Source organism: Odocoileus virginianus, chromosome 4 (genome assembly GCF_023699985.2).
Source record: "Odocoileus virginianus isolate 20LAN1187 ecotype Illinois chromosome 4, Ovbor_1.2, whole genome shotgun sequence".
NCBI classification, from domain to species: domain Eukaryota; kingdom Metazoa; phylum Chordata; class Mammalia; order Artiodactyla; family Cervidae; genus Odocoileus; species Odocoileus virginianus.
The window spans coordinates 89,954,128-89,968,118 of record NC_069677.1 but is presented as its reverse complement, the minus strand read 5'-3'; the positions used below and the strand labels follow the sequence as shown (position 1 = coordinate 89,968,118).

The window sequence follows — 13,991 nt, the reverse complement described above, 5'->3', positions numbered from 1 at the left end:
GCCACTTGGGTCACTGTTAGATCCTTCCCCAGAAATAGGCCTTTCCTCGGTCCCTTTCCATCTCTGATTTAGACTTTTGACATCAGGTTGGGATCTTCTGGTGGGTTGGTTTTCACAGGGCATTTAGAGCTAGTTAAAGAGACTTCCCTGGTGGTCCAGTGGCTAAGACTCCACAGTCCCAGTGCAGGGGGCCCAGGTTTGATCCTCAGTCAGGGAACTATATCCCACATGCTGCAAGACCCAGCACAGCCAAATAAGTAAATAAATAATTTTTTATAAAAGAGCTAGTTGAAGATTTTTGAGAGTTGAGAGTTTAACAGCATACTCCCTCTTGGGTCTACTGATTTCCCAGGAATGACATTTTCAGTGAACAGTGAAATTATAGGCACAATGTAAGTGAAAGCACCCAGCCAGTTAATAAAGATAATGAAGGCCAATAAAACTCCTTTTGTTAGAAATACTTGCCCTGAACAGTGCCACCAGAGGATGAATCTTTTCTCTGCTTCTGTCCCAGCGCTGGACTCTATCTCTTCCTTTTGTCTTTAAGGGAGTTTACAGTTTTCTAGATTATTCCATCATTTCTGAAGCATCCCACCAGATCACTGCTAGTAGCTGAGGAGAATCAAACCTCTTGTCCCAACTCCAGCCCTGCCAGGGACTTAAGAGTTAGTAAGCAGTGGTGTAAGTGAGTGAATTAATCGTTAGCATTATCCCCATTTTACAGATTAGGAAACTGAGGCTCAGATAAATCAAGTGGGTCGATCAGTGACATAGCCAAGGGAGTGGCAGGGCTGAGTCCAGAGCTTTAAGCCTCAGACTCCTCGTCTCAGGCTCATTCTGAGACCTCTCAGTCATTGAAGGAGAAAACCACAACCCCAGAAGGGCTGTGCGATCTTTCCGTGTGGCCTCATAACGGAGCTGAATACACAGCAGCACTTGGTAAAAGTTTCAGTTCCTGAAGCTCCGTGTTAACACGTCAGAGCTAAAGGCCGCTTCAGACTTGAGCTAAAACCTGTGTTATTTTTGAACCTCCATTTTCGGAAAGCTGTACCAGAGCTCAGGCGACAGAAGATGAGAAGGGCTGTGTGTGTGTGTGTGTGTGTGTGTGTGTGTGATAAAATATTCACCGTAAAGAGTCACGTGTAACTGTGCAACCAGAACGGCATTTTTGTGTCTGTTCTTGACATATGGCTCATGCCTCTGTCTGCAGGTTCCCTTTGTATGTCACGGGTCCCCAGAGACTTTAAAAATGTCAGCTCCCACAGAATGGTGGCCGCTGAGTTACAGAGGGGGGTCAGAGTGGTCAGTGGTCCAGTTTAGGGTCCATTTGGGATGTCTTTATGTGTAAGTCTTGGGCTTTACCCTGTGTTATATATATGCCTGTGCAGGCACTGTTGAAAACCCTGTTTCTGTTGCCTGGTATTTTATATGGCTTATTATGTTCTGTGTGGGTAGTGGCCAGTAGAACTCTCTGTGATGACGGAAGTATTCTGTATTTGCACCAGACGTTCTGTATTTCCATTCAGTAGGGCAGTCACCAGCCACTGGGGCCATCAAACGCTTGCAATGTGGCTGGTGTGACTGAGGAATTGAATTTTTAATTTTATTTTATTTGAAGTAATTTAAATTTAAATATTAATAGTCACACTTAGCTAGTGGCTACTGTCAGATTGGATGACGCATCTTTGTATTTTCAAAAAGTCAGTACGTTTCTGATTCCCAGCCTCAGTTAGCATGTTAGTTATAGGGATTCCACTAAGTTCATCTGAAAGTTAGAAATTGCGTATAGACATTAAATCTGCCAGTTAAAGACTGAATTCCTTTACCGTCAAACGTGGCCGGGAGACTTCTTTCACCTGGGCAACAGGAAGTGCGGTCCACCTTCTTGTCCACCCCAGCCTGTCCTCTGGGATCTTTGATCATCACCAGATTGAGTCCTTCTCTTTGCTTCTGTTCAGGGCCCACTTCTGTCCCTGCCTTTGGGAACCTCTTAGGAAGTCCTTCCTTTCCCGCTCGGCCTGCTTCAGGTTTGGAGATGATCCATCACCTGCTGCTGCAGTCCTCTTCCCCTCATTCACTTCATCTGCCCTTCTCCTGTCTGACGTTTCTCCAAGAGAAACAGCTCATAGTGTTATCTGTCTGTCTGTCTGCAGTAGGAGACTGAGATTGAGATTGACTTTCATTACTGGCCCAAGTGATTGTGGGAGCTGGGCAGTCCCAAACCTCCAGGGCCATGTGGTAGACTAGAGGTTTTGGGTAAGAGTGATGTTGCAGCCTCAACTCTGAAGGCTGAAAACTCAGGCAGCTTGTCTGGAGGCAGAATTCCTTCTTTGCCGGGGTCCAGCCCCGGCGGAGTCCAGGGGTTCCCTTCGGATGAGCAGTGTTGGCGAAGAAGAGTCTTGTTTGAGTGCAGGATCAAGACTGCTTATTCTTTTACATCAGTGCTTATACACCCTAAAACCAATAATCCTTTAAAGAGGTTTAAGGAGGGAGGAATGATAAGATTGTACCAGGTTCATAATCATGGGCTACATCATAAATAACTTTCCAGAACAGTCAATACCTACACATAACTTTTAAACAATTCAATGGTAGCAGCTAGTCAACTGTGAAAAGCCATCTACAAACCTTATCTTGGGAAGCTCAGCCCCCAAGGTCTTAGCTGTGGTATGTGATCCTAAGGGTCAGAGGTCTCATAATTCCCTCCTGATCACACCCTAAGGAATCTTCTCAGTCTCGTAATGGACTCTATCTACTTTTGCTTATGGGATGGATGGGCCTGTTTATTGGGGCCCATGTGCCCCCAGGGACTGTGTTGCTGCCATGCAAAGGTTTCAAGGAGGGATTTTAGTTAAGAGTCAGAATAGTTTTTAGGGAACATAGAAGAACGCCAAGCATCAGAAGATGAAAGGACAAAGGCCTGGGAGTAGATGGTGGGGTGATCCCGAGCAACCCCCGGAGGTCCGGACGCCTTTGCGTGCCAGTTCGTTGAACCCAGACCTTGTCACGGGTGGGGTTTCTCTCGCCGGCTCCAACACGTCTTCTTTGGAAAACCTTGCTCTTCACTTTTAAGGCCTTCACCTGATTGCCAGAGGCCTGTCCCCATTAGAGAGGGTGACTTGCTTTACTGAATGCCAAGTGGACTGTAGATGTCAACTGCATCTAAAAGTATCTTTGCAGCGGAATCTGGGCTAGTGTTGACAGTTAGTCGCTGTAGTTTTTTGCAGGGTGACACATACAATCAACCGTGATACCGTCTTCATTAGATTCAGACCGAACGGTCCTAGACTGTCTCTGGCCCTTCGCCTGTGCCATCTCGTGTGGCCAGTGGATACTCAAGTCCTGCTGACCTGTTAGCAGGAGTCTTTTCTGCTGCCTTTCCTCTATTACGTATGGCTTCCATTTTTACCAAACCCAATCAGGACCCCATTTCCCCCTTACTGGTTTTACCCTCATTGCTAAATGTACTCTAAACAAGTGTGTGTTTAAGACAAGATAGTATGTATTTACACTCAGCGGCAGCTGCATGGCATTCATTTTGAAAGTAGAATAACAGACAGTATGTCCTAGATTTTCAGGGACTATCCCAACATCATGGTGTTACGTTTAATGAAAATAATTCTTGAAATATATAACCAAAGATGACATCATTTTCTGATGCATTGAGACTTTTTATAGAAACAAATTTTTTTCAATAGAAAAAAGAAACCAAAGAAATAAGAAACCTTTTTCACATTATTATGTCTGGTTTTACATCAGGAGAATGTAATTATCGCCATTTGTTCTTACTCATCAGAGCTGAACGAAGTCTTGGGTCAGTTGAAAACCGTCTTGTTTAATTTTTGGTGCTTAAACCAGGAGTTTAAGTGTTGGGGGTGGGATTGTTCTTAAATGCAGCCGATGTGATAAGAAGGTGGATGAGGGTGTATTTCAGTTAAATCTTGTATTGAGTGCCCATCTTGGGACAGTTCGGGTTGTGTAATGTGAAGGAGTGCCATCATTTAGCAGCACTGATGTGTGTTAAGATACTCAGAGTCGGATCAAACTTTGCCATGATCTGATTGCAGTTGTTAGAGAAATTACTTGGGCTTGTGTGTGACAGTCTGTGGGGAACTCCTTCCCCAAGGTGGCTTGAATGTTCAGGGTTTGATCTTTTGTGTGGATTCGATTCCATGCTCTTGAAGACCTGCCACAGCTTGACATCATGGTGGTGTCCAGTAGCAGCTGGCGAGTCCCTGAAAGTAAAGTGACCTGGATGTCTGGAGGACGGGGGTGGGACTCCAGAAACATCGCAGGATGGTCTGGCAGGACCTGGTGAGTGGATACACAGGTTACAAAAAGGAAGGAGCTGAAGAAGAAGCACCTTGACCCCAGTTTGAGACCCATGGTGGACCCACCAGCTGTGATCATTGGCCATGGAGCTCTGAGCCCCAGAGGAAAGGCAGGGCTGGGGAGTCCAAACTTGGGAGTAATGAACACATGACTAGTCCCTAAATCTGAGTGAGTATCTCCTAAATCTGAGGAGGTCCCATGGGGGTGAGGAGAGCTGGTGGTCAGAAGCGAACCCTGATGAACACCGTCTCATGCCTGCCTTTCTGAGGTTTGTGAGACTTGCTTAACAAAGGTTATAAATGAAGGAATGAGTGAATGAGTAACAAATGGAGTTTGGTTTGACACCTCTAGAGAAATCAAAGGTGTCACAGCCCCTAAGGTCTGGCCTAATGTTGATCTTTATAAAATCTAAATGTGGGTTTTCTGGTTAAAAAAAGACTGCTCACCCTTTCTGGGAAACAATTTGGCAGCCTGCACCCAGCCTTTGAAGAGCTGATATCCCTTGGCCCATCCATTCCACTTCCAGGAATCCACCCCAAGGAGGTAAACAGAGCTGCAAAGATGTGTGCACAAGGATGTTTCATATTCTTGAGATACACGTTCCCTGGAAGGTTTGCCACGGGGAGAGGGAGTGTCTTTACCATTTACCCTGAGCATCTTTTTAAGAGTTTTGATTATTAAACAATGCCAAGTGTAGGATACAACACTTTCATTAATGCTTAGATAAAAGATGAGCATTCAGAGAAATCTGAGCTTTGCCCTTGGACACTACCCACCCCTACCCACACCCCCGGGCCCATCTGCTCTCCAGAGTTGCTGTGTTGGGTAAGTTAGGGACCTGTTGCTACTGAGTGAAGTCTGAGCCTTTGTTGTCTTGTCATTTGGTGACACCCATGGTATGGCCCTTGTGATTTCTGGTCCAGCCTCATTTCTGGGCGCTCCTGGCTTCTCATGTCATGTTCCAGAAATATTCCTAGAGATTTCTTCAATACCCAGACTGTCGCACGCCATCAGGCCTTTGACCACGATGATCCATCTTACCTGCACTGCCCTATCCCTTTCTTTCATCTGTCTGGTGAACTCCTATTCATCCTTCAAAGCCTCCTGCAGGTTGAGTCCCCAAATAGGTTTTGCTTAGCATGATATTTGGGGAAAAATTTGAATCTGAGTGTTGTAGGGGCGGCTGACACACTCCAGCTCTGCTGTGGCCTTCGCCTCCTCCAGCTGTGTCACCCGATTTCATTTGTAATAGCCCTGACCTTCTGTGAGAAAGGTCTCAGTGTCCCCTTCAGGCGGAAATAATCACTTTCTATACCTTTATATCCATTACTGCGCTGAGCTTCTCTATGAAAATTTTCTGAAATGTGTACTTATTTTCGGTTGTAAAGGTAATATGTATGCTTGTTAGATAAATTTTGAAAAATTACACATATAGCTATCATAATGCTGTTTTAAAAGTTTAGAACCTTTATTTTTTTATCATCATAACATAAACATTATTGTGCCACAGTAGTATAATTATTTTTAAAATATGTTTACCGTAATCAGCTGAATCTTTTGACAGTTAAGACTCCTATTTTGTAGCCCCAGCACCTAAGTGTGATGCTGTTTTGAGCCAGTGTAGGAACTTAATAAATGTTTGTTGGTTTGTTGGATTCTAGAGCTGAAAGATCAGTCTCCATCCCTACCTTCCAGGAGACATTCTGGAAGAAGAGACACAGACCCACTCGGTATTTAATGTGTTCATTGACTCGTTCATTCAACAGATCCTTATCGATCACCTACTGTATGTTAGACAGATCACTAGCAAATTACGCTTCTCTCTTACTGACCGTGAGTTAATCCACCGCGTGTCTCTTTTGCCTGTGCTGCTAGAACTTCGGCACTTAGCCTCCTTCAGCCTCAGGCTGTTTGGTAGTTACTTCCTCATTGTTCTGTTTTTAAAAAGTTTGTGGCCTGTGTCTTCTTTTAGAAGCTTTCTAACACAGTTTCTAAAAAATAGGTAGATATCACAGATTAAAGGGTAAAAAATGAATTTTCAGAATGGAAATGATGACTTCAAGGTTTTTTTAAAAACACGTTTGAAGTGTTCATTGCGCCAGCCGCGGGCACTTGTGTGGACACGTGCATACCCGAGAACTTGACGCTTTGACATATGTCCACTTGGCCTTGTACTTAAGAGGATGAACTTGGACCTGAGCCAAACCTGACTTGGAACCTGGCTGCCCACAGCTCGCTTTGTGACTTTAATGTCTCTGGGCTTCAGTGTCCTCATCTGAAGTGAAGGTCATGATACCATGTAGGGTTGTTGGAGTTAATCCTCCAACCAAACCGTTGATATAAAGTGCACGGTGCAGGGTCTGACACATAGCAGACCCTTGGTAATCATTACATCTAGCACAGGCTAGACTTTGGAAGGACTGATGCTGAAGCTGAAGCTCCAATCCTTTGGCCACCTGATACGAAGAACTGACTCATTTGAAAAGACCCTGATGCTGGGAAAGACTGAAGGTGGGAGGAGAAGGGGACGACAGAGGATGAGATGGTTGGATGGCATCACTGACTCGACAGACATGAGTTTGAGTAAACTCCGGGAGTTGGTGATGGACAGGGAAGCCTGGCGTGCTGCAGTCCATGGGGTCACAAAGAGTCGGACATGACTGAGCGACTGAACTGAACTGAACTGGGCTGTACTTTTGTATCACTGCTCCAGATCATGTTCCAGAACGGCCAGGGCTGAACTAAAACGACCTTCTGCCTTAAGTTCGGGTGGGTCATCCGCAGAGGGCGGCTGATGCTCGCTACTCCTTTGGAGAGGTGCTCATGCTGGTGTTTCTTACTCCTTCTCAAAAGACAGGAGCGGGTGGCTGCTGACTGACGCCTGCCGGCTTTCTGAGGTCATCCACTCGGGGGTTGGTGACTGAGCCTCCCAGGGCTCCGAGGTCTCCCCGTCCTGCTGCATTTGTAAAGAGACTTGAGCACCCTTGCCCAACAAGTCCCCTAGAGCCTGTCTTCAAATTTTGGCCGGCTCTGCTTTTGTTTAGCTTTGACTTTCTGTTTGTCTTTCACTTATGACAGTTACATTCAGTTGCCTGCGGCGGGGACGGGTTTGCTTTTTTAGGGAGGGGAGGGTTCACGCGGCCCAAAACTCTTGCAGCCGTGTGTCCCCCGTCTTGAGGCTCAAGAGGTGAGAAGGTGCCACCTGTTACCTGGACTGGATGGGGGTGGAGAGCCGTGGGTCAGCCTGTGCAGTGCCCACGGGCTGGGCATGGCCTTCGGGCATCCTTGCTCCCCCCTGGGCAGCTGTTCTCAGAGGTCCCCTCTCTCGGGGAGTGCCATCAGCTTTTGCACACGGGTGATTCCTGCCACCTTTGCTCTTCTCTGCCAGAGCAATTGTTTCAGAGAGGAAGCTCTTTGGGTCATAAAATGTCATCTGGTAGTTAGTATGTGGTTATATAGATGTATTGAGTTATACAGTAGCCTGATTAGCAGGAAGTAGGTGATTCATCAGAAAAAAAAAAAAAATCACACAAAAAATAAACTCTTACCAAAATGAGCTTCCTCTTTCAGCCTCTTTTTGTTCCAGCTCAGCCTTTATAGAAACTTTTTTCAGCTTCTTAGGAAAAAAAACTTACTAATTGGGACTAACATAGCGTTTCACAGAGAGGCCATCCCGGCCCTTCACAGTCAAATGCTTTATTTTTTTTACAGTTTAAGAAAACAAGTCCCATGCTCTCTGTTCCCAGTCAGGCCAGAATTGGGGTGTGGGCACCGCCTTGAGGAGGTGGAGCCTTGGCCAGCTTGAAAGATTTCACGTTCAAACAGGAACATCCAGACTTCCCCGGTGCTCCACTGGTTAAGACCCAGTGCAATTGGGCGTGGGTTCGATCCCTGCTTGGAGAACTCAGTTCAGTCGCTCAGTCGTGTCTGACTCTCTGTGACCCCATGGACCGCAGCACGCCAGGCCTCCCTGCCCAACACCAGCTCCCGGAGTTTACTCAAACTCATGTCTGTCGAGTCAGTGATGCCATCCAACCATCTCATCTGTCGTCCCCTTCTCCTCCTGCCTTCAGTCCTTCCCAGCATCAGGGTCTTTTCAAATGAGTCAGCTCTTCACATCAGGTGGCCAAAGAATTGGAGTTTCAGCTTCAGCGTCAGAGAACTAAGATCCCGTTTTCTGTGTGCTGCAGCCACACACACATACACACACACACACACACACACACACACACACACACACACACAGAAACACCCCCGAGGCCTCCCTGAGGTGCCGTGTGTGCCCCTGCTCTGGTGGAACATCCAGTTTACCCGTTTCCCTTGGTTTGGTTTGCCTCGCAGATCCAGGAGGCTGCGAGTCGTGGCCTGAAGTTCGTCGGGGTCGTGCCTCAGTACCGCTGCCCTGGGAGCCCGGCGGGTGGCTGCGCCCCAACAGGTGCCCAGGACGCGACACAGGAGCCTGGCGGTCGTGGGGCTGCAGACGCTGCAGCGGGGACAGACGGAAGCCCGGAGCCTGGCCAGGACCCCCGAGGGGAGACGCCCGCCGCCCAGCAGCCCAGCTTGCTCCCAGGAGAGGGGGATGGTGCAGAGTCTCCTGCTCGAGGGACTCGGGAGGGACCAGATGCTGATCTGCCGTCGGAAGGGTCTGGAGAGCCGCCCGCGGCCAGTAAGTATGTCAGCGCCGGGACTCTGAGCCGCTTGGAGTGCGGCTGCTAGCTTTCCAGTAATCGCCAGGGGCCTTTTAGGAAAAATGAATGGAATCTGAGCGTAGAGATGGCAGTCCATCAAACGGGAGAAGCTGTCAGGCAGTTTTCCGGGCCTCCTGACGCTCTTCCTTCCTGAGGCTGTGCCTTCTGGGGGGTGGAGGGTGGGCAGACCACGTGACTCTGACTTGTCGCGGCTCCAGAATGTCACATGTGCAGCAGGTTCTAGAATGCAAGGTGTTTTCTCCCCCACGCCCACGCGCTGCCCCCACATGACCCCGTGTGACCCCAGGAAACGTGGTGATGGCTGGGCACTGGTGCAGAAAGCACCTTCCACGTCTGGTCCTCTTGTTTTGAATTTCTGCCTAAAGAAGGAAATCCAGAGCACCAGCTGAGGACGAGGTGTGCAGGAAGCTGGTGATTCAGCCCTCGCAGCTGTAAACAGCCAGGCTTCGGGGAGTCTGTCTCGTGGACAGACCAGCACCGTGGAACACACGTGACCAGGGAGAGGCCGCCGGGAAGCGACTGTTCTGAGTCGTGGTGTTTAACGGCCGCTGGGGCATGGACTTTAGGTTGGAGATTTCAAATAACGATTCAGGAAGGAGGCTGGCAGCCAGTGTTAACGACGGCTTCCTTCTTCCTGTGATGTGGATGGCCGCTTTGTATCATCGCCCCCTTTACAGCTGAGCAGACTGAGGTTCAGAGAGTCCATCCGTCGCCCAGGCTGGAAACAGATCTGCTGGGTGAGCCCAGGCCGGGTCCCCACCTGGTCCTTCCTGTGTGATGCTCAGACAGCCGATCAGGGTTTACTGAGGCCCTCAGACTGCAGAGAGTGACGTTTCTCTTCGTTTCCGTGTGATTCTCTTTCACTTTCCTGCTCCAAGAAATCTCACGTCCCGCCGTTTTCTGGAAGCCAGGCCCTTATGTGAGCTGTCTACCCTTTGGAAGGTGACGAGTGACAAGACTGATGGAAGGAGGCCCAGGTCTTAGGAAGACTTTCTCTTTAGGCCTTTCTGGATCACCTCCCTGGTTAATGTTATTGCTGGTGGTGGTTTAGTTGCCAAGTTGTGTCTGACTCTTGCAGTCCCAGGGACTGGCCCTCCGTCCATGAGATTCTCCAGGCAAGAATACTGCTGTGGCTTGCCATGCCCTGCTCCAGGGGATCTTCCCCACCCAGAAATCGAACCCGGGTCTCCTGCATTGCAGGCAGATTCTTTACCAACTGAGCTATGAGGGAATCCCCTGGTTAATGTTATTATTTATATACTAATTCTTGAGGTTAGCTTCTTATAAATGACGAGAAACTGCTTATGCTTTGAGAATAGAAAAGGGTGAGGGACTTCCCTAGAGGTCCAGTGGTTAAGACTCTGCACTTCCACTGCAGGGCACACAGGTTCAATCCTCGGTCAGGGAACTAAGATGCCACATGCCACATGGTGCAGCCAAAAAAAAAGAGAGGGTAAAATAGCTTTTCTTGTTATGTTGTAGATCTCGAAAAGAAAATTGTGGGATGGTTAATCCTGGGGCTTGTCTGCAAAGATGACTTAGAAGGGGAGATGGCAGCCACCTCACTTCTCGGGGAGATTAGGACTAGTGTTTCATCCGGGCCTTGATTAGTGGTGGCTCAGAGGGTAAAGAATCTGCATACAATGCAGGAGACGCGGGCTTGATCCCTGCGTCACGAAGATCCCCTGGAGGAGGGCATGGCAACCCACTCCAGTACCCTTGCCAGGAGAATCCCAGGGACTGAGGAGCCTGGCAGGCTGCAGTCCATGGGGTTGCAGAGAGCTGGGCATGACTGAGCGACAGAGCATGCATGCCAGATGAGATGTCCACTTAAAGCACTCCGAAGTAGGCGCCCTTAGCACTGGGGTGCAGGCCCCGTCATCCCGACCACTGCCCCCAGCTCTGCACGGAGCCCTGGCTTTGAGAAAGGAGGCTGTCGATACTGAAGGGCCCGTCAGGAGTTTCAGACGTTCCCTGTTCCGGAGTGCACCTTCCTCCAAGACTCCCTCCAGACCGCCTGCCCCCTGGGGTTCAGTAACTGGGGAGACTTGTCCCAGGACTTCCCCCCCAGGGGCCCCCTGCTGTAAGTGACTGTTCCTTCCCTCAGGCCCTTCCCCCATCACTGGGGGACACCCCAGAGATGCCCCCCAACACCCAAGTGTCTTGGCCTGCACCTCATTTCCTCACGCCCCTGCTCTCTACCGGAAAACCAGAACCTTCTGAGGGATGCACGGTTCAGGCGCATCTGGAGGCGGTCAGCCCGAGCGCGTGTGAAAACTGCAGCTATGGGGGGTGATGGTGCCCCTGACCCCCAGTCCTGCTTGGTAGGCGGCTGTCTGTCTGTCTGTCTGTCGTCTGCTCGTGAGCCTGGCTCTCAGCTCTCCTCGTAGGAGGCCACAGCTCTCTGAGACTTAGGTGGCTCACTGTGGCCCTTCTGTCTCTTCTGGTGGAATAAATGAATCTTTGGCTCTTTCTCATCAGCCTGTGAACACGCAGGGGGTCCTGGTGCCCAGGTTTGGCCTCCAGGGGACAGACAGAGGACGGTCATCATGGTGACAGCCCTCCAGTGGCTGGTTCTCCGCTTGCCTGGGTGACCATGCGTCACAGGAGCTTTGACAGAAGATGCTCTTACTACGCCTGTGTCGCAGATACAGGAAGTGGCCTGTGCGCCCTCGTAGAGTTACACTTTATCTCGTAGTCTGAGCGTTGGTGCTTCCCCGGGGGCTCAGCTGGTAAAGAATCCGGCTGCAATGCGGGAGACCTGGGTTCAGTCCCTGAGTCGGGAAGATTCCCTGGAGGAGGGCGAGGCTACCCACTCCAGTATTCTGGCCTGGAGAATCTCATGTACTATATAGTCCGTGGTGTTGCAGAGTTGGACACGACTGAGCGACTTTGCGTTGAGCATCAGTTGAGCATAGTTTCCGCCCCCTCGAAGGCTGGCCAGGGACGCTCTCCCTGCTGGTCAGCTGGCCCGGCCCCTCAGCTCAGCCCAGCTTCCGTCCTGGTTGTTTTCCCATCCCGGGGCGTCCCCCAGCGCCCCCTCCCCGCTCTCAGCCCCCCTCCTCTCAGGAACCCCTAAGGAGGGCCAAGTGCTTTAACTCCGCTTCCTGCCCGGTGGGTTTAAATAGGCAATCACAGCAAAGCAATTAAAAAAAGACCTGGTGGGCGTCTCCCTGCTCCCGCCGCCGCTCTGCCTTTAATTCTTCCGCTGTATAAGCGCCGGGGGGCCTCCGTCTGTCCGGGCGGCCCCCCACCCCCGGGCCGTGGGGACACTTGGGTCCAGGGTTCGCTCCCCACATCCACCCGGGCTACCCTTGTCTAGGGAGCGTTCTGTCGGCTTGACGTCCGCCGGGCGGGCCTCCCTCCACACCTGCCTCATTCCCGGCTGCGGGTGGACGCAGGGCCCCCGGGAAGAGCCGGCCCACCCTGGGGCTGGGTTCTCGGTCCATTTCTGTGCCAGGGTGGAGGGGGGCAGCTTCCTTCATTGACCGTAAGCAGGCCAGGGTGCAAGGCCTGGGCTCGGGAAGCTTAGAGCGGCATCGCTGGATAGGTGTTCCCCGGCCTTCTCGTCTGGCCTCCGGCATCCCTGTCTGGTCTCAGGCGCTGCGGCATCAGTAGGAGAAACGAGGGGGCCACCCTGGTTCATGCAGATTCAGCTTGTTCTGTCACCCGAGTAATAACACAGCGTTGTCCCCGAGTTGCCCTTCTTACCTGCACCGGCTCACTTGAAATGTCCAGAATGCAGAAGCCTGAGCCGGATCGCCGTGTCCTTCTCCAGGGCCTTCTATGAGCAAGCCTCCTGGCAGGCAGCTCCTTATGGGAGGACGGCCCCCGAGTCTGCCCTCCCTCACCGGACCTGGTCCTCCCCTCCCGGAGCCCCCGGACAGCTCTGCCCTGGGGTCCGTGTGCTCCCCCGCCTGCCGCCATTGGCTTGGCCGTTTGCACTCAGTCTGTTTACAGCAGCCGCTGAGCACCTCCCCGCCTGCCTACGAGCGTCAGCTCCGGCTCTTTCTGCTGAGGAAACCGGCCTCTCGTGAGGTTTGGGAAACAGCCCGGGGTTGGGAGATTTTTGGAAGAGTCTTGACATGTTGAAGCTGAAACTACAATCCTTTGGCCACCTGATGTGAAGAGCTGACTCATTGGAGAAGACCCTGATGCTGGGAAAGATTGAGGGCAGGAGGAGAAGGGGACGAAAGAGGATGAACTGGTTGGATGGCATCACCGACTCGATGAACATGGGTTTGGGTGGACTCTGGGAGTTGGTGATGGACAGGGAGACCTGGCATGCTGCAGTCCATGGGGCCACAAAGAGTCGGACACAACTGAGCGACTCAACTGAATTGGCTTTGCCACTTGCCGGCTTGTGATTCTGAGGAATCCATTTAAGGCTTCCGGGGCGTAGAAGGGACACAGTTTCCCCGTGGAGGTGGGCATCGCAGGAGATGGTGGCAATGACGACCCTCACTGATATACTCGCGTCCCGCAACTGCTGTCCAGACGGTGGATCCCACACTCTGCCTGGCGAGCCGACCTCCCCCAGGCCCGGAGGTGCCCCACGCTGCACCCACACCAGAAGCGGCGTCTCCCCGCCCCCAGCACCTGGCTGGGCCCGAGGCCCCTCCTCCCTCTCGCGCTGTGGTGCCCACCACCCCGTCCTCGCAGCGTAACCTTTGGCCCCAGCCCTCCTGCGGTGACCTCAGCTGACCAGGGCCCCCGCCCAGCCTGGCTCCCAGGCCAAGTCTGGTCCCTCCACCCAGGCCGACGTGCCAGCCGGCTCCTTCTCCCCGTCCAGCCCGGGGAGCTCGTGCTTTCAGCCTGACTCTGAGCCCCCCCTCCCTCCTGCTGCCTGGAGGTCCCCCGGGATGCTAGGACCGCGGCAGCTCAACCTGCGGGTCACCATCTTCCGGGGGCCCCAGCTGCAGACAGACTGCAGGCGTCCGTCCCGTGCCT

At 51.5% G+C, this 13,991-nt stretch overlaps 1 protein-coding gene across 8 annotated transcripts in view; it reads left to right on the top strand.

The window, feature by feature from the left end:
* Nucleotides 1-13,991, top strand: part of RFTN1 (raftlin, lipid raft linker 1) — a 209,285-nt gene that overhangs the window by 136,322 nt on the left and 58,972 nt on the right. For all 8 annotated transcript variants that reach the window (XR_011487442.1, XM_070467017.1, XM_070467015.1 and 5 more), the window contains one exon: nucleotides 8,674-8,998. Coding sequence is in view for 7 of the 8 variants with exons in the window: in XM_070467017.1 (XP_070323118.1) it covers nucleotides 8,674-8,998 (325 nt within the window). In the remaining variant the exon portion in view is untranslated. The remainder of the gene's footprint in view (nucleotides 1-8,673; nucleotides 8,999-13,991) is intronic.